We start from the raw sequence: 22,435 nt of genomic DNA, 5'->3' as shown, positions 1-22,435 counted from the left end.
TGTTAATGTTTTTTTACTTCAAGCTTGGAGTAGTATCCTGTTTTTATCAAACATTTAAATCTATAATAAGATTCACACTGCAAAATACTGCAGTAGCTATATGTTTTGCCCAGACATTTACCATTTCTTGGTGTACCAGTGGCACATGGCTGTAGCAGTGTCCTAGGAGTATTTGGTTCTAGTTAATCTATTAGTGGTGCATAATCCTGCACATCTTCCCCATCACTGCCTCTGTAATAGCGAGCAGTCATTGAAACATGACTCTATTAGTATGAACACATTAATGGTACATTAAACTAGCACTAGGCTGTAGAGACCTATAATTGACGTAACAAAGATTCCTCAGTGGCACATGTCTCTAGTAATGTCCTCCCAGAAGGTACAAAATGGTCACATATAAGTGTGATAGCAGTGACCATTGTGTGGTACAAGGCTCTATCACTCATCATAGTAGTGATCCATCAAGGGCAACAGATCTAGTAGTGTATTTCTACCAAGGAAGCTTCATTGATACATGGCTCTAATGGGTTTTCCTAAAAGCGATCCATGGGAGGTACATGGCTCTAGCAGTGTCTTCCTAGTAGTGACCAATCAGTGACACGTGGCTCTAAAGGTGTCTTCATAGTGAGCCATCATTGCTACATGGAGCTAGTAGAATACTTACAGCAGTGCCCTATCAAAACTACACAGCTGTAGCAGTGACCTCCTCGAAGTAACCTATTATTACCACATGGCTGCAACTAGAAATATCTGTGGTGTATGCTTGAGCAGTGGTACATGACTCTAAAGGTATCATTTGCCCATTATGGTGTATGGTGCATGGTGTTACTGGTGATCTTCTAGCAACAGCCCACAGTGTAACATTTCTCTAACAGAGATCTTCTAACATTGGTACATAAATGTAACATGGCTTTAGTAGTGCAATATCTATCTTAGCAACAACCCTAACAGTTACTGTACACGGCTCAGGCAATATGAATGTCACTGCAGTTGTGACCACTGAGTGACAAATGTTAGTAATAGCATGGACATTTTTAGGTGTTCATCTCTCATCTGTGTTAGAAAGCAAGGCTGCACTTACCCTGAAGTGCACACTGCTGTCGTTGTAGATTCTGGAATCAAGATGTCATCACCCATTCTCCTCTGGAATGCAACTTGCCCCATCAAATCTTGGCTGGCTATGGGTGGTGAGGGACACTGAGATGAGATGCCTGTGGTTGTGGTGCTGCAAGTCACTGGAGGACGGTAGCTGGGACTAGCCCCTCTACTGCTCAGTGCAGGAGATCCTGTGGATCCAGAAGATTTCCTTGAGAAACTGACCGCCCCTGGAGGCTGCAGGGCAATTTCTGACATCTCTGAAGGCTGGATAAAGCCTGGGCGGGGTCTTGCGCGGGCACTCGTCTCTGGTGAGCTATTGCGAGAGCTGAGAGGGCTCTGAGTAAGAGGCGAGAGTCGGGAAGGTTGTAGCACCACCTGATGTAAACTGGCTTCTGTCCGCCTTACCTGTCGAGGGCTGGGCCAGGGTCTGGGCTGGGGCTCATACCACCTGGTGTCCAGAGAAAATGAGCTTGTGCCACTGGAAAGGAGTGCCTCGGAAGGCTCCTGGTAAGGCAACACCGGTATGGCCATCCCTTGGCTGGTGTGTCTAAGCTGCCCCTGACTTGCCAGTTGCATAGGTTTCTCGTGCCACTTGGTGGGGGCGGGAGGCCTTCCTCGGCCGGGCGACCTGTCAGTCCAACTCTTTGGTGCCTCCAAGGGCAGAATGCCAGGATAAGTAACAGGGACAGGGACAGGGAGAGAAGAGGGTGGCAGCCCCCTTGGAAGACCAGCCTTGCAATGTAGACTTTCCACTATGTCATACTGATGTTGCTGCTGGCAAAACATCACATGGGGGGCCTCCAGCCCACTGAAGGGAAACTCGCCCCTCCCCCATTGCTCAGGTGACCGTCCCCCTGTTGGTGTCTGAGTCATAGGCAAGGTGCTGTTAGATGTGTTTTCACCATTCTCCTCTGGAATGGTGGGATGTCCAAAAGGGCCCTCGGGGAGCAGAGGGGGTGACGACATGACAGAACTGAGAGGGCTTGCCTCGTGCATGTAAAAAGGGGGTGGCTCCATTTCCCCAGGGCTGCTGCAGAAGTAACCATAGAACTGGCTGTGATGGAAGCCCCTGGAAGTAGCTGGCATACTCTGACCAGTAGCCTGCAGCCGACTCTCCATCATTCCTGTCCCCTCTTGGGGCCTCTGGAAGCGAGGGCTGTAGGCTGGTGGGGGGAGGTATGACTCTTGACTTGAGGACAGAGGCGTCAGCTGAGACTTGAGTGTGGCAATGGAGGAAGGAACTGCTGGGTCATCATTTTCCTCATCTGACTGGCGGAACTCTGGGTACATGTCTGTCTCCTCCACAAAGGGGAAGCCCTCAATCCGGCGGGTCTTGATTGAGGGCTCCATCTCAGAGGGGTCCATGACAAAGCGCCCATCGGGCCCACGACTAATAAGCTCAATGGGAGTTGTGGCTTCCACATCAGCCTCTGCCTTGGACACACTGTACTTCTTGCTGCTGATGGCACGCTTGGTCTTCTTGTACAAGGACAGTTCCTTTTCCTTGCTGGGACTCAGCATCCTCTTGCCCTGGAGACCCTGGTCATCAGAAGATTCAGAAGGGGCCCGGAGGGTGCGGATGCTTTCAGGGCTCACCTTACCAGAGGACAGCCTAAACAAAAAGAAACAGAGAAATTGACGAGCCATGCCATTGGAAACCACACATTATCTGACCAGTATCACAGCAAGTATAATTTTTCAATGCTTTTCTCAAGCTCTGTTTAGTTACTAGCAAATGCTAGCACCTGAACCTCATCAAAATATCTGTATTTAATGGAGAAGGTGAAGAATTACAAGAAAGGGGAAGCAACAAAGGAATGGACAGAGGTAAAGGACAGAGATGCAAGACAGAGGTGGGAGAAATGAATGAGGACTAGAAAGTGAAGATTTTAGACATGAAGGATGGAGAAATTACGTGTGAGAGGGACTAGCCAGAGGTAGCAGCGAAGAAAGGGAAATAATACTACCATGGAAGCACAAAGGAGCAAACGTATAACAGGAAAGGCGGCAAGAGATTGGAAAGAGGAATGAACCAAGGAAGAGAATCAGGAGAGAGCAAGGAATGTAAAACAGGCAGAAGCAGAGCCTAGAAAACAACAGTAAGCCTGAGGCAGTAAAGAGGCACCAGCAAAGAACAAATGAGCAGACAATAAGATACAGGGCAAAGAAGAGAATGCCCTATCTCAAAGAGGTGATGAAAAGTAAATGATAAAGAGGAGGGAGCAAGGGATGGGGAGGAGGGAGTATCTGAGGGAAAGGAAGAAGTAAGAATCAGAAAGATGAAGGAGATGATGTGAGAAATGGCATACTGAGAGACAGGAATGAGGTCATAGGTGAAAGGAAGGACAAGGAATGCACAAGAGAACTAGTGAGCTAGAAAGGGTGGAATGAAAAACAAGGAAAAGTAGAAATAGAAAGAGGAACAAGGAAAAGAGGGCTTGCCAAAGAGAGCAAGTATGGATAGCAGAAAGGAGCAATAGATTAAATAAAGAAAGGAGCAGCCAGGAATGAGAGAGATGTATGAGAATAAACTGACAAAATTAGGGATGTAGGAAGAAGGCATAATCAATAACAAAGAGGAAGGTGTGAGAGATCAGACCAAGGAGGAGGAAGGCTAGTACAGTGGATACAGCAAGAGACAGATCAAAAGTTAAGAGAGGGAACTACAACAAAGTAGGCTAATGAGAATTCACAAAGAAACCTGAATGAAAGAGGAAGCAATGAAAAAGCAGGGCAATCAGAGGGGGTGAAGAATAAGCAAATGTGGCAGGGACAGCATTATACTTACGGTGACTCAACACTTTTCCTGCAATGGGTGATGGAGAGCGGAGGGTCTGAAAAAAGGGGAACACAAACAGGCTAAAGGAGGTGCAAGCAACTGCAAGGCAGCATTCCAACTAAGAAACGCATACAGCCATGAACTGTGGCAGTCCCACTAGAAACTGGAAAGGAGGTTAGAGAGCTTGAGACGCGTTTCACAATATTGCAAGCTTACAGGAAGCACTGTAACCCAAAATACTGCAATAATAAAAAGCAAAGCACCAGAACTGGTGGCAGTGCCACACTAAACAGGTAAGTAGGCAAATGGGTCACTTACCTGAAATACTGGTTTTGCAGCTTGATGCCAGTACAGTTTCACATACATTTCCTGCTTCTGTATCTAGAAGTTCCATTTGGAACACATTTAAACGTTTTGAAAAATTAGACTCTGTGGATCAAGAGAGGAAGTGAAACATCTGTAGTCAGATCCCTCGGGACACATACAACTCTCCCAGAACTAATAATTGGATACCAATGTAAACTTCAGTAGCATTTAAGTGAACAGTAGCCGCAAGTCCACTCTATGAAGGGACAAACTTCAAGTAAATGTAGGTTACATGGAAAAACAGGTAAAGGCCAGGGGGACTAGAAGGGAGCTCAGTGGTAGTGGTGGTAGTCCCACGAGGCTTGGCAGAGTTACAGGGCAATCCAAAGGACTTCAGTACTAAAGAACAAGTTGCTTACTTTTGGTAACACTTTATCTGGTAGATACTCTTTCTAGACACAGATTCCTTGCCTTAGAATATTCCCGGGTGTCAGACTGGATATGGAAGATTTTCAAGCAGTATCCTCCACGCCAGGAGGTGGCTCTGTTTGGATCTGCTTCGTTCGCGCCAGTAGTCATGTGCGCAGTACCTATATAGGTGCCACCTCAGCATGCTGACATCAGTTACTTTTGCGACTTTCCACACCAGGTACGCGGAGCCACAATGAGCACAGACCACTGGTGTGACAAACTAAGGTCCTAAGAAGGGTATTCCCTACACCATAATTGGTTTGCAGAGCGGGGGCATGGTAGGGTCGGTAAGGAATCTGCAGTTAGCCAAAGGTAAGTAACTTGTTCATCTGATAGAGAATTCTAGACATAGATTCCTTACTTTAGAATAGATACTCAAACAATACCTCCCCGGAGGTGGGACTGCGAATCCAATTAAATCAGAAAGACATGTAGGACTGAATGTGTGAAGTGCCCATCACAACGGACCTGACTGGCCAGGCAGTAGTGTTTGGTGAATTAATGTAGCGAGGCCCCCTTTGTAGCATGACAGATTTCCAGGACAGGAATTCTGTGCGCTAACGCAGTGGTAGCAGCCTTGGTTCTGGTGGACTGAGCCTGCAAGCCTTCAGGGCCAATGCATTGTAGTTCTTAATGCAGAGGACAATCCATCGTGAGGTGATCTCTTTATATGCACTGCCTTCGCTTTCTTTGCTCCTACACAGCCCAAGAAGAGTGGATCGTCCACTCAGAATTCTTTTTTTGGGGCCAAGGTAGAACAACAATGATCTTTATGGGTCCAGATGGACAAGTCTCTTTGGAGGGGTGAGATGGAGAAAAGAAGAAGGTAGGCAGGGTGATGTGCTGGCCCACATGGAAGGCAGTCACAACCTACAGGAAAGGAGGAGGCGCATGTCTAGAGAACCAGCCTTTCCAGATAGAACTTGATTTAAGGAGGGTGTGCAGAAAGTGCGCAGAAAGTGCCTTTAATTCGCTGACCCTCTTGACCAATGTTATGGCAACTAAAAAGACAGTTTTTAATTTCAATAGCCTGAGAGGGCAATTTTGTAGAGGCTTGAATGGTGCAGATGAGAAAGGTGAGGTCCCACTGAGGCATGATGAATGGCATAGAAGGGAAACATATGCTGAAGGCCTTTAAGGAACCTAAGCAACACAAAAGGATGATAGACGGAGTGCTGAACAGTGCAAACACTCACCCCCAGTCACAGATCTGGGTTTAATCCATCTTTCTTTTGCTCACCATGCCACCCCAGTTTGGACCCAGCCATATGCAAATCTGTCTTGACCCTGTTCTTCATTTTATTTTGTGATTTTGCCTTGTGCGCCTTAAGTGGCTAGGGTATGCCCAGACATGGGTCCTTTGCTTGCTGCGCCACATGATTCAAGCTAGCCTGGCTGATGAAGGGTGATACCCCGAAACCTTTCCCAGGATGCTTGAATCCTGTCCAGGGAGAACCCGGCTTGACAGGTTGGGCTGGACCGCTCCCATTGGAAGCAGGGTCAAGACTGATTTGCATATAGGTGGGTCCACACTGGGGTGACGTGGCAAGCAAAATAACAATGGATTAAACCCAGATCTGTGATTGGGGGTGAGTGTTTGAAAAGTTTCAACACTCCGTCCATCATTTTATTTTGTGATATTGCTTTAAGGAAACTAGCCACGACACATGCAAAAATGCTGATATGGCAGAGAGATAACCCTTAACTGTGCCAAGAGTGGAGCCCTGCTTGGCCAAAGACAACACAAACAACAGAACCTTAGATAAATGTGCAGAAAGGGGGTCAACATTGTGGGAAGCACACCATGTAATAAACTTGTCTCAACGTCAGGCGTATTCATTCTTGGTGGAGAGACACCTGCCTGCCAGAATAGCATTACAGACTTTGGGAGGAAGGTTGAAAGCTGTGAATTGTCACAGCTTAATCTCCACGCATGAAAGTGGCCTTCTGCCTATTTCCATTGGAGATCCAGCTCCTGCTGAACAGGCCACAAACGAAATCTGCAAATGGAATGAGGCCTATACATTAAGCCTAAAGGCCTATCAGGGATTTGTAATGTCTTTACTGTGATCGTCTGCCTTCCAGCAATAATTCTTGACATCGCCTGTAACTTTGTCACTCTTCCCGTGGACAAAAAGGCCTTCCCTAACTGAGTGTCTATTATTGCTCCCAGGCACTGGATCTTTGTTGGAGGTGCCAATGAATGCTTTTCCCTAATTAGAGTGAGACCTTAACTCGGGAACTGTCTGATGCACGCATTCTTTATCTGGATGGCGCTTTGATTAACCAGTCATCCAGATATGGGAACACTTGGTGACCTTCTTGCCTGAGAAAAGCAGCTCCTGGAGCGAGGCACTTGGTAAATATTCTCAGGGCTGATTTGAGTCCAAAAGGAATCACCTTGAACTGATAGTGCTGATCCGCTACTGAAAATCACAGGTACTGTATGTAACTTCGATGAATGGGAATGAGGAAGTAAGCATTCCGAAAATCCCCTTCCTGCATCAACAGAAGGACTTCTTATTGGGTGACCATCCGGAATGACTGCTTCTTTAGAAACTTGTTGAGTTCTCTCAAATCTAGTATTGGTCTCCATTGTCCTGTCTTTTTCTTGATTAGGAAGAACCCGGAATAAAATCCTTGGTTTCTTTGTGATTTGGGGACAGTCCCTATGGGTCCTTTGAAGAGAAGATTGAGAATTTCCATTTGCAGCTCCTTCAACTGAAAATGATGTTAATTCCTTGGTGGACAAACTGGGGGTTTCTGAATAAACTCCAATGTATGGCCTGATTGAACAATTTATCTCACTCTTTTGTCCGATGTTACATCGTTCCATGCAGAAGCTAAAAGGGAAGTTCTCCTCTCTGCCCCCAACTTTTGAAGGCCAGATGAAAAAGGGGAGCGAGCTGAGAGTAAAGCTCTTTTTTGATTGTTATTGGTTCTTGCTTGTAAGGAACCTCTCTTCCTTCCTGAAGACCTTCCATAAGCTTGCCTTTGGTTCCAACTGGAGGACTATCCTTGATCATATCCAGTTTGTGTTTGAATATAGTATGACCTCCCTTGACCTCCGTACTGATGGAATCCTGCTTCCTGCTCTGAAGTGTTGAGATTTCCGTGATCCACTAAAATTACAAATATGAAACCTGCAATACTCCCAAGGTCTTTGCAGTATCATTGCCGGTGTTAAGGCCCTACAAAGCCTCATTAACATGTTTACTAAATAGAGTTTGTCCATTGAAAGGCATGCCCAAGAACTTAGATTGGATCTCAGTACAGAAAGCTGTAGATTTTAACCAGCCTTGTTTTCTTAAGCACAGTACCTCCCACCAAGTGGTGAATGTCTGTATCTGAAGTATCCATCGTGGTATCAATAATGAAAGAAGAAGTTACCTCACCCTCCTTCAATATGGCTTGTGCTATTTTCTTCTTATCCTCAGGAATAAGGTCCACTAATCGAACTATGTCCTGACAAATCTGACGATCAAAACGTCCTAGAATTGCTAAGGCACTGGCTGTCCTTATCAAGGTTCCTGCCACAGAAGACATTCTTCTGTCCAGATTATCAATACACTTGCTATCTCTGTTGCGAGGACTAGAGGGCGCCATTATTGGGGACATAGTTCTTCTTTGGTCTGTTGAAGCAATTGCTGAATCTAGTTTAGCTTGACCAGGGAGGCAGGTTAGAGCTGAATCTGGGGACAAGTATTTCATTTCAAGATGCAGTATCACAGCTGGAATGGTAGCAGGTGCCTCCATTGATTAAGGACCTTCTGACCAAACACAATATAGAATAGGAATGGATTTAACATATTTTCAAGGTTGCGCCTTAAAATCAATTAGAAAACAGAGTTGTACCAAAGAAGCCATTAGCAAACTAAATTTCTTGGCAGCTCTCTCAATCAGCGAAGGGAATTTAGATATATAATCCGTGGCATCTTGTAAAACTGGTCCAGCATCTCCACCTGAATCAAACAAAATATTGACCACCATCATTATCATCACCGCCCAGTGGTAGCTCACCTTCCTCAACTTGTGTATCAGGATAATTAGAGCCATAAGAATAAACCTCATCCATGTCGCCATCATGGACTCATCCTCCTAGGCGTTGGTAGAGGAGGAAGCAGTGATGGCTGTTTAGGCGCGGAAGCTGGAACAGAAGCCTGGTGAGGAGGCGGAAGAATATGAGCAGCTAGTAATCCCAAGTTAGAATTGTTAATTGGCTGTGGTAATAATTTAGTAAACGTTGCAATGTAGATAAGAAGGCCATTGGCACTTGGGCCACCTCTGGTTCTCTACAATAAGAAGGTGGTTTCTATCTGAAACTCATCCGAGCACTTCCAGATTTATGTTCCTGCTGATACACATACTCATGAAAGGACTTCTCATTATCCATTGCATACTTTTCAAAATCAGGTACATATCTTACACCCAACTGTGTTGGGCTGCAGGCTGTCAGTGAGGTAGATTCACTAGCCTTGTCTTCCTGATCTGATTGCAATAACTGCACTGGAGGCATATCCAACACTCTCAAATGTAAAAACATATCTCCTATTAAGTCTTTTATTGACTGCAAAGGTCCCAATGGTAATGCCTTCGACGGTATGGTTGACAAAGAAACAGTCATTGACATCGAAGGTATGGCCTCCATCGTCAAAAGTATAGTAATCATTGGTTACTGCATGATCTTCGTTGTCAAGTGCGGCAAGTCATATTTGACAGAATGTTCATCATCAACGGTATTGTTGTCGTCAACACCATCATCGTTGGTGTCAATGTCAACAAAATCATTGTAGTCGAAAGCTGTGTTGTCATCAAAGAAATCATTGTCCACGGCAGTGTCACCACCAACGGTGTCCTCGTTGATGGTGTCATCGTCGATGGAATCTTCCACAACTGAATTAAAACCTCTGACTCAACTGTTCCTTAGGAAATGTCTTTTTCTTTACCACAGATGATTCTCTATAGTGCTTAGAGCCTCATTTACCAACAGAAGAGGTGGCTGCAAGCGCAGTACCAAAAAGATCAAGCTCATGAAACAGTCTCCTCTTGTGTGCTGCCTTTGTGGAGGTGCTTGGAGGGTCACTTTTCATGGAATCATCCACTGAAGAGTGGGCATCTCTTTTAGAAGGGGGAATATTCTCTTCTTTCATGAGATAAAGCCAACCTCCTTTCTCTATCATTCAGAGTCTTAGTGGAGAAAGACTTAGAAATGTTACAGTCCGCTGACTTGTGTCTAGTGTAAAGGCAGTAAAAACACTGGAAATGAGGGTCATCAGTGTAAATCTTATTGCTGCCACAAGAAAAACATGTTTTAAAAAAAGAGATCTCTTCTCCCAGCTAGGGTGACAGTTGTTGACAGTTGCTTGTCAGACCAAAATATCTCCCCGGCCCAGAGACTGCAACAATCCTCCCTAAAAACGACTCATTGCAGTAGCTGAAGATAGAGCTAGTTCAGTTTAAGGTAGACCAAAACAGATATAGTTTAAGATTTACTGAAGAGGTTAGAGCAGAGATGTGACAGGGGACTCCCTCAGACATGTCGTGCGGTAGAAATCAGAAGCTATGGAGGCCTCCGGGGGAAGTAGAAATATTCAAACTTACACCTCAGTGGCGGAAGTTTGGGTTCTTTGTAATGAGGTGGATGTGCTGCTAAACATACTGTGTTGTTTCAGGCCTATGGCCATGTTGCATTACATAATGCATGTTATATATGTTTTATACTGTATACTACTATTTTAATGTACAGGGGATGCCCATCCTGACAACAGAGAATGATTTGAGCATGTGAATATATATAAGTTCCAATGTTTGAGAAACAATGCTTTGGGGCATGGTATTCAGGGTTTTGTGTACCACTAGATCACCAGGTAGGCGTGGATAATGCTACTAACTCACTAGTGATCATCATGGCAGTGTGTGAGACCAGATGTTGCTCAAAGTGTGGGGCAAATACTGTATGGCCATTTTGTTCACTTCCCAGGAAGGGTAGATTGGCCTATTTTCTGTGTTCATTTCCCCCAAGGGAGCCGGATACCTATACTGTAATACTAGTAGCATTTTCTAATAGGTGGCACTTTTGGTCTACTAATGTGACATGGTTAGTCTCACTTGTTCAAGCCCATACTTTTCTAACTAGCTCCATGTGAGCCCTTCAGGTTCAGAGGGAGTCTGTTGCTTGTGTTTTTTGTTAATCTTTAGATTCCACAGGCTGTTCCTTTGTGCTTGATGAACTAGTTACTTACCTTTGGTAATACATTATTTGGTAGAGACTCTATCTAGCTGCAGATTCCTTTTCTTAGAATTTCCTGGCGTCAGCTTGGAATTCAACATTTTTTGCTGAGCAGTGCCCTGCGAGCGCCGTTGGGTGGCATCGCTCGGATCCGCGTGATGTCGTCGGAGTCATTGGAGCCATCTATGATGTCATGGTCACCTATAAAGGCACCACCCTGGCACGCGCACGTCAGTTCTTTTACCCACGAACTTCCACGCCAGAAGCGCAGAGTCATGGATGGATAAACCCTAACCCCATTAGACAAATCTGCAGAGCGGGGAGGCATGGGTGGGCATTAGAAATCTGCACCTAGCTAGAGTCCCTACCAGATAATGCTTTACTGAAGGTAAGTAACTTGTTAATCTGATAGAGGGGTCTAGCTGCAGATTCCTTACCTTAGATCCCAAGCCATAATCTCCTAGTGGTGGGCTGTGGATATCTCTCCTTTACATTAAAAAGTCCTGTAGGACCGAACGGGCAAAGTGTCCGTATATTCGGACCTGATTGTCCAGGCAGTAGTGTTTTGCAAACATGTGCAAGGATGCCCACGTTGCTGCCCAACAGACATCCAGGACTGGAACACCTCATACTAGTGCAGTGGTGGCAGCCTTGCCCCTGGTGGAATGAGCCCTCAGGAGGCTTCTTCTTGGTCAGTGCGTAGCAGATTTTTATGTAGAGAACGACTCAGCGTGAAATCGCTCGTTTCTGCACTGCCCGACCCTTCTTTGTTCCCACATACCACACAAATAGTTAGTCATCCACCTGGAACTCTTTTGTGCGTCAAGTTAGAATGGCAATGCTCTTTTTGGGTGCAGTCGGTGGAGTTGCTCCTTTTCCTTACAGGGATGTGGTGGAGCAAAGACGGTGGGCAGGGTGATGTTCTGACCAAGATGTAAAGGGGTCACCACCTTAGGGAGGAAAGAGGAAACATGTTCTGAGAACCACCTTGTCTGGATGGATAGTGAGATACAGTGGCTTTGATGACAGAGCTTACATCTCACTCACCCTCCTGGCTGATGTTATTGCCACTAAGAAGGCTGTCTTGATGGTGAGCAGCCGCAGGGGACAGTTGTGTAAGAGCTCGATGGGAGCACACATATATGCAAGGAAAAGATTTAAGTCCCAATGAGGCATAATAAAAGGCATAGGGGGAAACATATGTACAAGCCCTTTGAGGAATCTATATACAATGGGAGATTTGAACAGTGAAGGCTCATCAGGCAGCCAAAGGAATGCCGATAAGGCAGAAAGATAGCCCTTAAGAGTACCCAAGGCAGAATAGTATAAAGAGAAGGATATCAGAAAATGAAGCAAAAAGAGGATCAATAGCTCTTTCTGCACAATAATGTACAAAATGTTTCCAACAGCAGGTGTATACCATTTTAGTGAAGGGACGCCTGGCTGCCAGAATAACTTTACAGATTTCAGGGTGGGGGGTGGGGGGAGGTCAAAAGCTATAAACTGCTGCCGCTCAATCTCCATGCATGAAGGCATAGAGTTGACAGGTTCAGGTGAAGAACCTTCCCCTGCTGCTGTGACAGAAGATCCTCCTGAAGGAGCAGCCTAATTGGAGGATCGATGCTCATTTTCTCATAAGCTCGGGATACCAGACTGTCCGTGCCCAATCCGGAGCAACTAGGATTACTTGGGCCCGGTCGTTCTTGATCATCTTGAGAACTCTGGGCAGAAGTGGTATGGGCAAAAAGGCGTATAGGAGGCCTGAATTCCACTCATGACGAAAAGCATCACTGAATGATTGCCGCATTGGAAACTTCAACGCGCAATACTGCTGACATCGTGCGTTCTCTGCGGAGGCGAACAGATCTAACCAAGCCTCTCCCCACTGCTGAAAGAGTCCTTGCGCCACCTCCTGGTGGAGACACCATTCGTGACCTGCTAGACATCAACGGCTGAGTTCATCTGCCCTGGCATTCAGAGAGCCTGCAGGTGTGGAACCACTGGGGTTATGCCCTGCTGGTCCAGCCATGTCCAGAGAGGTAGGGCCTCTTGACAAAGGGTCCACGACCCCACATCGCCCTGCTTGTTGCAATACCACATTGCGGTAGTGTTGTCCGTGGACATCTGCACCATCTTCCCCTTTACAACCAGAAGAAATGCTTTCAACACCTGGAGCTCTAGTGAGTTGATATGGAGTCCGGATTCCTCCGGAGACTATAGGCCTCTGACTCCACCTCTTCCAGATGGCCACCCCATCCCAGACGTGAAGCATTTGTCACTACTGTGAGATCTGGTTGGAGGAGGGAGAGGAGTCTGCCTCTGACCCAATCGCAGTTCACCAACCCTCCACTGCAGGTCTTTTGCACTTCTCCGAGATCTGAACTGTGTCGATGAGATTTCCCTGATGTTGTGCCCACTGAAACTTCAGGTCCCATTGAAGAGCCCTCATATGCAATCTGGCATGTTTGACAGGGTGCAGGATGCCATGAGGCCCAGCAGCCTAAGAGTATGTCTTACCAAAATCCAGGCTAGAGGCCGAAACATCGGTATCATAACCTGAATATCCTGGACTCGCTGCTCGGGAGGATAAGCCAGAAACTGCACTGTGTCCAGAACAGCTCCGGTGAAAAGGAGCTTCTGAGAGTCAGGTGTGACTTTGGCACGTTTATAGTGAATCCCAGTGAACGAAGGAGGTTTGCCATAGTCTGAAGGTGGGTGATGAGAGCCTGGGGCGTAGAGGCCTTCAACAGCCAGCCGTCAAGGTAGGGGAAGACTGAAATCCATAAACTGCGCAGATGAACTGCTACCACCGCCATCACTTTTGTGAACACCCAAGGGGCACTGGTGAGACCAAAGGGGAGCACGGTAAACTGAAAGTGTTCGTGGTCCACCTTGAACCGAAGTAATGCGTGTGGGCCGGCAGGATGGGGATGTGAAAATACGCATCCTGCAAGTTCAGCACTATCGTCCAGTCTCCTTGGTCTAGGGCAGACAACACCTGAGCAAGAGTGAGCATCTTGAATTTCTCCTTTTTGAGGAAGAGATGGATGTCTTGTAAACCCAGAATAGGGTGAAGACCCTTGTTCTTTTTGGGAATCAGAAAGTAGCAGGAATAACAACCACTGGCTACTTCTGGCATTTGACCCTTTCCAAGAGTGCTGCAACTTCCTTGCGGAGCAAGAGTAAATTATCCTCCATCAGCTGTTTGTTTAATGGAGGCATAGAGGGAGAAAAAGACTGGAAGGGGAGGCAATAGCTCTTCTGTATGATCTGCAGGATCCATTTGTCCCATTTAATGGACCGCCAGTGAGGGAGATAAAATTGATTCCTCCCTCCAATTGGACGCAAGTGGTCTTCCAGAACCGTACTAAGAGGACCTGGGCATTGTGGAGGAGGGGGGCTTGGTGGTGGCCAACCTCTGGCAAGACTTTCTGGGTCTGAAGGTACCACAACCTTGTCTGCATACCGGATGTTGTGTTGACGGAGGACGGTGACTGACTGGTGGGTGGCATAGTACCACACACCTTCTGAAGCCTCAAAAGGGGTGAAAGGCAGACTGCCGGCAAGCGGGTGCTGAGAGCCCCACAGATCTGGCCGTAGCCCGAGAATCTTTGAACCGCTCAAGCACAGAGTCTGCCTTTTCTCCAAATAGGTGTGAGCCATCGAAGGGCATGTCCATAAGGTTCGCCTGGACATGCCCTGAAAAGCCAGAAGTATGAAGCCAGGCGTGGTGCCGAAGGGCCACTGTCGATGAAATCGCTCTGCCAAGCAAGTCAGTGGTGTCCAAACCGCACATTCCTAAACTTGGCTGCGTCTCTCTCATCTCTAACAGCTTGTGAGAGAGTGTCCCGTACGCCCTCCGGGCCTTGGGGCAGCACCTACCATATCCCATAAAGTATGGGAAAAAAAGCCCAAAATAGGCATGAGGTGTTTAAGGACCGTAATGCCAGCCTGGAGGAAGAAAACATCTTCCCAAGTTGGTCCAGCATCTTGGATTCCCTATACCGGGGAGCAGAAGGAAGGCACCATGGGAAGTGGAGGCCTGGACCACCAAGCTCTCCGGGGTTGGGTGATGGGTGAGGAAACTAGGATCATTAGGTGCTGGTCTATGGCCAAGGTCTATTGTCCTAATAACAGGAGCCCCTGTGGTGGGATTGGACCATGTCCCCAGCAGGACATCAGTGATGGCTTCATTAGAGGGTAACATTGGTTCCGATGTGGAAACCCCCAGCTGAAGCACCTCAGTGAGGAGGTTAGTCCTGACTGGCACCAGAGGAAAATCTAGGTCCAAGACCTCAGCTGCCCTACGAAGCACAATAGCATATACAGCTCCCTCCTCCGTAGCCACAGCAGGAGGTGAGAGCATGCCAGTATCTGGAGAAGTATGAAGTCCACTGGCTTCCCCTAGTTCCTCATACCAGTCTATTTGCTCCAAACCATATTCTAAAGGGTCATGGGACCCCTTCCATTCCTTCCCTGTACCTGTTTGATCAAAATAAGCCTCAGGCACTGATCTGGCCCCTGTCAGCTCCGTCAAAGTCGGAATCGGCTTTGTATGACGTCGTCCCGGCTCTGGATCATCTGGGATGAGGATGGGACTCGCACAGCTGGTGGGTGCCAGTGGAGCATCGACATCGGGAACAATGCCAGAGGAGGCTGACTGTGTGCACTCGGCGTCATTCCGGATCTGGTATCAGATCCAGGAGTCCCCAACGGCACCCAGGCTGAAGCTGCTGACATGGAATCCGATGAGGCCCCTGCCGACCCCAGGGGGTCCGAAGGCGCACCAGCGGGGGTGGCCCGCTCAAATACGAGCACATGGCTTCGTAAAACTCCCTGAGTTGAGTGGGGGTTACTCAGGCTCCCAGAAAGGGAGGGGGGGGGGGGGGGGCACCTGAAGTCGGCCCTGGCATCGGTTCCGCAAAACTGTGCTCAGAACGTCGTCAGCTTTGTGCCTCTTTCCTGAGTGCCTGGAGGACCTCGGGTGCGACGAAGAGGACGTAGGGCTCCTGGAGTGGTCCTGCGACCCCCTCCTCAATCGGGACCGTAACCTCCTAGGAGTCGTGCCAACCGAAGTCGACTGCCGGGCTACCATGAGTTTCAGAGACCACTCTCTCAAAGCTTTCAGGGCCATGGCCCAGCAGTCGGAACACGACTTTGATACCTGATGGGGGTACGTCACCGACATGGAGCGATGGCATGCACCACAGGGCTTGAACCCCATCTTCCTCGATGACATCCTGGCACAGACTCGAAAAAGCATTGAGAAAAAGGTCGAAAAAAGTCTGACAAAAAAGGCAGAGGGTAGCTCAAATCCAGACCTGCGCTAAAGTGGCGCAGAAGAAGAAGAACTGACGTACACATGCCGGCGTGGTGCCTTTACAGGCGACTGTGATGTCACAGACGGCTACAACGCTGCCACACAGATCCGAACGACGCCACCCGAATCTGCAGGTAGAAGTCTCTATTAGATTTATTTAATTGTCTGTTTTTCGAATGTTGTAGTTGTCACTGGGAGCCCAGGACTACAATTTCCAGAAGGCAAAGTGAGAAATGAAGAGTAGGTGAGATACCTTTTTCTAGGGTCAAAGGTTGTAGGCAGAACATGTGTAACCCGAACTTAGCCAATAAGAGCTGCCATGTGTTTTTCATAAAATGAAACTATTTAGTATCTTTCCAACTTCCTGGTTATTTTTAATTTGCTGTCAGTTGTGAGGGGTACTTCTTAGTCTCTCGCTTTCAGTGGTGAGATGAGTGGATGGAATTTTTTGTTTCTAATTTCTGGGTTTTTCTTTGTTGAGATTATGCCACCCTAGTGTTTGATATGTTGTGAGTTTTTTTCTTCTGATGGCCTTTTGTGGTGATGGCTTTTTGTGGTAATGTGCTTGTTGGTCTACAGGCCTTTGTCAGTTATCATTCTGTTTGTTTTCCTTCAAATTTGCTTTTCTAATAGTATGATGTTTGGTATATGTTTACTTCTGGAATTTAGTCACATGTTTTTCAGAAACCTTTTGAAATGTATTTTTTATGAAAAGGTTGCTTATGACTTCAAAGGAGATTTCCCTGAAAGAGAACAGGTAAGAACCTATTCCTTCTCTCTCAGAGGATCTACTTTGATAGTCATAAGCACTGAATAGAATAGCAAGTCCATTCCTATCAAAGGCAGTGGAAAAGCCAGAGGAACGATCAATCTAACAAATCAAGTAAATACATTTCTCATGGGAAGTCTGTCATGCTTCTGCGTCTGTTCTAACATCTGAATCCAAACAATGTTTGATAAACGTGCAAACAGGCCTCCATGTAGCCGCTTTACAGATTTCAGCTATGGGGACATTTCTCATCAAGGTGGCAGAGGCCACTTTCCCCCTAGTTGAGTGAACTTTATGTCTACTAGACAAAACTTTATTAGCTTTTTGGTAGCATAATTGAATGCAAGGTACTATCCATCGGGAGATGGACTGCTTAGACGTGTCTAGACCTGTACGGACCGGGCCATAGTTGACAAATATTTGGTCCGACTTACATATGTCTCTTGCTTTGTCCAGCTAAAACGTTCAGACTCACCTAATGTCTAAGGAATGGAAAATCCTTTCATCAGGTGTAGAAGGATGCTGAAAGGAAGTAGATAAGGAAATTGTCTAATTGACGTGAAAATCCATAATGACTTTTGGAAAGAAATTTGTCTGAGTCCTCATCACTACCTTACTGAAATAAAAAACAATGTAAGGGTTGTTAGAACACAGCGCCTGGATTTCACTAACCCTACGCGCTTATGTAATCACTATGAGGGAAGCTGTTTTCCATGAGAGATGTTGCAAAGACGATTTGTGAATGGGCTAAAAAGAGTCATCATAAGACATGAGAGGACTATATTGAGCTCTCATGGAGGAGAAGGATACCTATTGGGAGGGAAAAACTTTTTCAACCCTTCAGTAAGAGCTGCCAAATTCACTTTTATGGAAGATAATTGTAAGCCAGGTTTGGCCAAATCAAATAAGAAGAATGACATGGTTGAGGTACACCAAATGCAAAATCTTCTGTACTTGAATGAGTAGGCTGAACGAGTTGACAGTTGTTTAGCCTCCTTGAGAATGTTCATGCATTGTGTGGAAGGTTCAGGTTTCCATACTGAACTAGTGCAGAAGCCATGCTGCCAAACTCAAGGAGAAGGGATTTCAGTAAACCCTCTGGCCTCCGAATTTCATGAGAAGATCCAGTCTGCACAGCAGCTTGAGATGTGGATGCTCTGACCGGTGAAGAAGGTATGTGCATTACCACTGACGTAGCCACTCCGGAGCAATCAAGATCGTTCTGGCTCTCAAGTAAGACAATTGATGAGAGCTGAAGGAGCCAGGGGGATCGGAGGAAAGGCGTAGAGTAATTTGAGGGAGCAGTTGATACATAGGACATTTGCCAGTGTCCCTTGTTGGAAGGATCTCAAGGAGAAGCCTGGGCAATGTATGTTTTCTGCAGTGGCGAATAAGTCAAGGTGTGGAACACCCTTCATTCTGAAGATGTTTCAATGATGTCGCTGTGAAGGACTCATTTCTGGCTTTCCTGCAGGACTCTGCTTATGGGGTCTGCTTGAACATTTTGAATACTTGGGACATGAATTGCAGAGTTCGGCCACTTCCAAATTGTTTGGACTTTGTGGGATTAAGGTTTGGACCTTGTACCCCCCCCACCGCCTGTTGCGAAAGTATACGGTTGTTGTGTTGTCTGTCTGAACAAGCAGGTGTATGAAAGTACCCTCTTTAAGGCCCAGTAGCAAACTTTAATCGTCTTGTTGACCTGTTGCTCAAAGGAAAGGGAGCTGTCAAATATCATACCCAGATCTCTGGCTGAGGTGTGCGAGACTGGGCATCCCCTGCAGGCCTCCGGCCACCATCTGGCATTCCAGAGATTATTGTCAAGACCGAAACAAATATTTTCCGTCTTGTCACCGTTTAGTTTAAGCCAATTACGGGACATCTAGCTGTTAATAGCAGTCATATAAAGCTGGAATCTTTCCCTCGTTTCCTCCCAGTTGCGGGAGACTGGGATAATCAGCTGCAAATTATCAGCATAAGACACAATATGGAATCCAAAAGAGCGTACCAAGCTGGCCAAGGGTGCAACATATAAATTGAAAAGGGTTGGGCTGAGGGAAGAACGCAGAGGGACTCCGCAGGACTGTTGGAAAGGTGTAGCTCTATGGTCACCGCAAGACATCGTAATGGATCTATTGGTCAGAAAGGACCTGAGAATACTGAGTGCCTTGTCTCTTACTCCTGCCTGATAGAGACGTTGAATGAGAAGATGCGGTGATATGGTGTCAAAGGCTGCAGACACGTCTAACAGGACCAGAATGGTGCCTTCCCCCTTATCTACTCTTCTACGGATCATACATGCTGAAGATATTAGCGCTGCTTCTGTACTATGGGCACGACGGAATCCATGGCTAAGGTAGGTAAAAGCGAGATCGGGCGTAAATTGGACAAGTCTGACGCGTCCTTGCCTGGTTTCTTAATTAATGGAATGACAATCGATTCTTTCCAGGTCTCAGGAAAACAACCGTCCTGTAAAATATCCGCAAAAACAGGTTCAGAGGCAGTGGAAATAAGATTTAGGACTAACTTAAGAATGCGCGGAGGGCAAGGGTCATTAGGAGAGCCAGATTTAACCACTGCTAATAAATCAGAGATTTTTTTAGAAGTTAGAGGCTGGAAACCTTTTTACTGGTTTCCAATGTCAGGTTGCAAAGAATCCTTCCACCTGTCGCCCTCTAATTCGGAGATGGGTTTTATAAAGTTGACCTGCAGTTGGACAATTTTGTTTAAAAAAAATCTGCAACCTTCTGACAGAAAGTTAAAGAGTTCTCCAAACTGGGTGGCCCAGATGGTAAAGTGAGAGCACGAACAGTTTTAAACAGTTCCTTAGGTACATTAATAGCCTCTCTAATAATACGGGAGAAATATTTAGTTTTGGCTATCCTGATGGCCAATTTATAATTCTCAAGAGTACTCCTGAGTATACCTCCCTCCATCTTGGTTTTATTTAGCAGCCATTTACGCTCCTACCTATGATAAATTCTTTGTAGGTTTTTAAGATCTTCAGAATACCACGGCTCAGATGAGGGGCGTCCTTGTTTAGGATCAGATGGAACGAGGGGAGCTAAAGAGTCATTGGCCGTTCTCATTCCTGTTTCAAAGGCCTCTAAATTCGTTCGACCCAATGTTTTCGCCTGTTCCCAATCAGACTTAAGCGCCTGGGTCAGATTAGTCACCTGCACCTTGTGCCATGGTCTCCTGACAGTTGACGTTGAGTACGTTTTGGGGACCATATCTGAGCTTAATGACTTAAAGGACAACAGGTAGTGGTCTGTCCAGTCCAGGGCCCTGTTGTCTAGTCTAGTGCTATTTCCATGCCAAATGAAAATGTCATCAAGGGTATGTCCTGCACAATGAGATGGGGTCCAATCCCCAAGGTGCCAGTCTAGACTCTGCATCGTACTTATGAATTCGCATGCGGCTGGGTCTGACTGATCTTCTAAATGTAAGTTGAAATCACCCAATACAATAGCTTTTGCAGACAAAATCAATGGCTCCAATATGGATAGCCAGGCTGTGAGGAAATCCTTCTTAGGGCTGGGCGGTCTATAAAGTAATAGCCCCTCCAGAAGGTTTGTGCGCTGAGAGCGGATTTTAAAAAAGGCACCTTCGCAAACAGACTGACTAATATTGAGCCCCTCCAGCGAACAGCTGGGGTGATTTTTGAAAATAACTGCAAGCCCACCTCCTCTTTTCTCTAACCTATCTAGTCTAGAGAAAGAGTACCTTGGGGGCGCTGCCAATAGAAAGTCTGGGTTGGAGTCCTCTCTAGCCCAGGTTTCAGTAATAAAAAGACAATCCAAGTTGGCCATTTCAATCAGTTCCCAGATTTCAAGTGAGTGCTTAATCAGTGAGCAGGCATTAAATAATCCACAGGTAACATTAATTTCTATCCTATCTTTTGATTCCTTATTGCGCCGCATCCCAAGGTCTTTGTAAAGGGGAACGCTTTCTTCTAGGGATGTATTGAAATACCAGCCGCAAGTCTCACATTAGAAAGAGCTAGCATGTAGAGGATCAACCAAAGTGCAGCGCAACTTTGAAGGCTCTCTATTGAGGGTTAAAAGCTCTTGTTTCATGTAGGTCGTGCAGAGAGGACGGTCGGTAATTTGTGTATAATGGCTGGTCCTCGGCCCCGTTCGGTCGCGGACGGAAGCAGACGGGCTTGCCTTAGGCGCGGCCGCGTCTCCATCCACATTTATGCAGAGATAAAGGCCGCCTGGTCAATTGTGTCAGGCAAAAGGCTAAACCACAGCCTAACTGTACCCCCAAGATGGCCGCCGAGAAATTGCCGTCCAAACGAGGTGGGCTGTAACAGGCCCTTACCTCGAGACTGCAGCCGGCAATAACGGTGGTGAGGAGTAAGAAAAATCTGTGAAAAAACACAAAAAATACGGGTAAAATGAAACAACAGTGGTTGCTGCATTAAAATAGAAACAGGGTGCCCCAAGCGATACAAATACCCTTAGAAGCAGGGTTGCAGAATGCGCTGTGAATTGCTTGTTACACAAATTTAAGATCATAAAAAATTAGCATATGTTAAAAACAGCCTAAGATAACAATAGGACCCAATAAAAGCACTAGTGTAAATCGCAAAATTGAAAAGAATTGGAGAGGTCTTCCCTTTACTTACAGACCTATATGGTTTGGGTTCGCCCTAGGGTCACTATTGCTTATTGCTATTGCATTGTCTTCCATTGCTTTTTATGCCTATTTCTGATTACTAGTGTACATGTATAGGGTGTTACTTGCCTCTTATTGGAGGGTTGCCTCTCTAGTACTTTTTGGCAATTGTGTCACTAAAATAAAGTACCTCTATTTTTGTAACACTGAAGCCCTCATTATGACCCCTGGTGGACGGTGGTATTTTGGAGAAGAGTACTGCCAACAGGCTGGCGGTACTCTTCCCCAAAATATGACATGGGCGGTTTGGCTCAAGCCAAACCGCCAATGTACCACTCCGTCCGCCAGGGAGGTAACAGCCGCCAGACTGGAGACTTGAGTCTCGAGCCAGGCGGCCATCACTGTCCCACCCCCGGGATTATGACCCCGCCTACCGCCATGGTTTTCATGCCTTCCTTACAGCCACGAAAACCATGCGGTAGGCACTATCAGTGACAGGGAATTCCTTCCCTGTCACTGATAGAGGTCTCCCCCGCCCCCCTCCCCAGAGTTCTCCCCCACCCTCTGCCTCCCACTCCAGACCCCCCACTACATACACGCACCATCATACACATGCATACACACACTCATACCCACATTCACTCACGCATTCATACATCCATTCACACACATCCACACACACTTACACACATACACGCACCCACGCATTCACACAACACAACATACACACACACTCACAACCATCCATGCACACACGCATTCCACCCGCCACACACCTGCATGCACGCACACACAAACATACACCCACAACCCCACACACAAACACAACACCCCCCTCCC

The 22,435-nt window shown here is 46.6% G+C and overlaps 1 protein-coding gene across 1 annotated transcript in view; it reads right to left on the bottom strand.

Moving 5' to 3' along the window:
- Positions 1-22,435, bottom strand: part of IGSF9B (immunoglobulin superfamily member 9B) — a 1,080,599-nt gene that overhangs the window by 312,280 nt on the left and 745,884 nt on the right. Inside the window, exons 17-18 of the mRNA XM_069224455.1 lie at positions 3,887-3,932; positions 1,082-2,710 (exon numbers count right to left, since the gene is read on the bottom strand). Coding sequence (XP_069080556.1) covers positions 1,082-2,710; positions 3,887-3,932 — 1,675 coding nt within the window. The remainder of the gene's footprint in view (positions 1-1,081; positions 2,711-3,886; positions 3,933-22,435) is intronic.

This window comes from Pleurodeles waltl, chromosome 3_1 (genome assembly GCF_031143425.1).
Source record: "Pleurodeles waltl isolate 20211129_DDA chromosome 3_1, aPleWal1.hap1.20221129, whole genome shotgun sequence".
Classification (NCBI taxonomy): domain Eukaryota; kingdom Metazoa; phylum Chordata; class Amphibia; order Caudata; family Salamandridae; genus Pleurodeles; species Pleurodeles waltl.
This window is presented reverse-complemented; position numbering and strand designations above follow the sequence as displayed.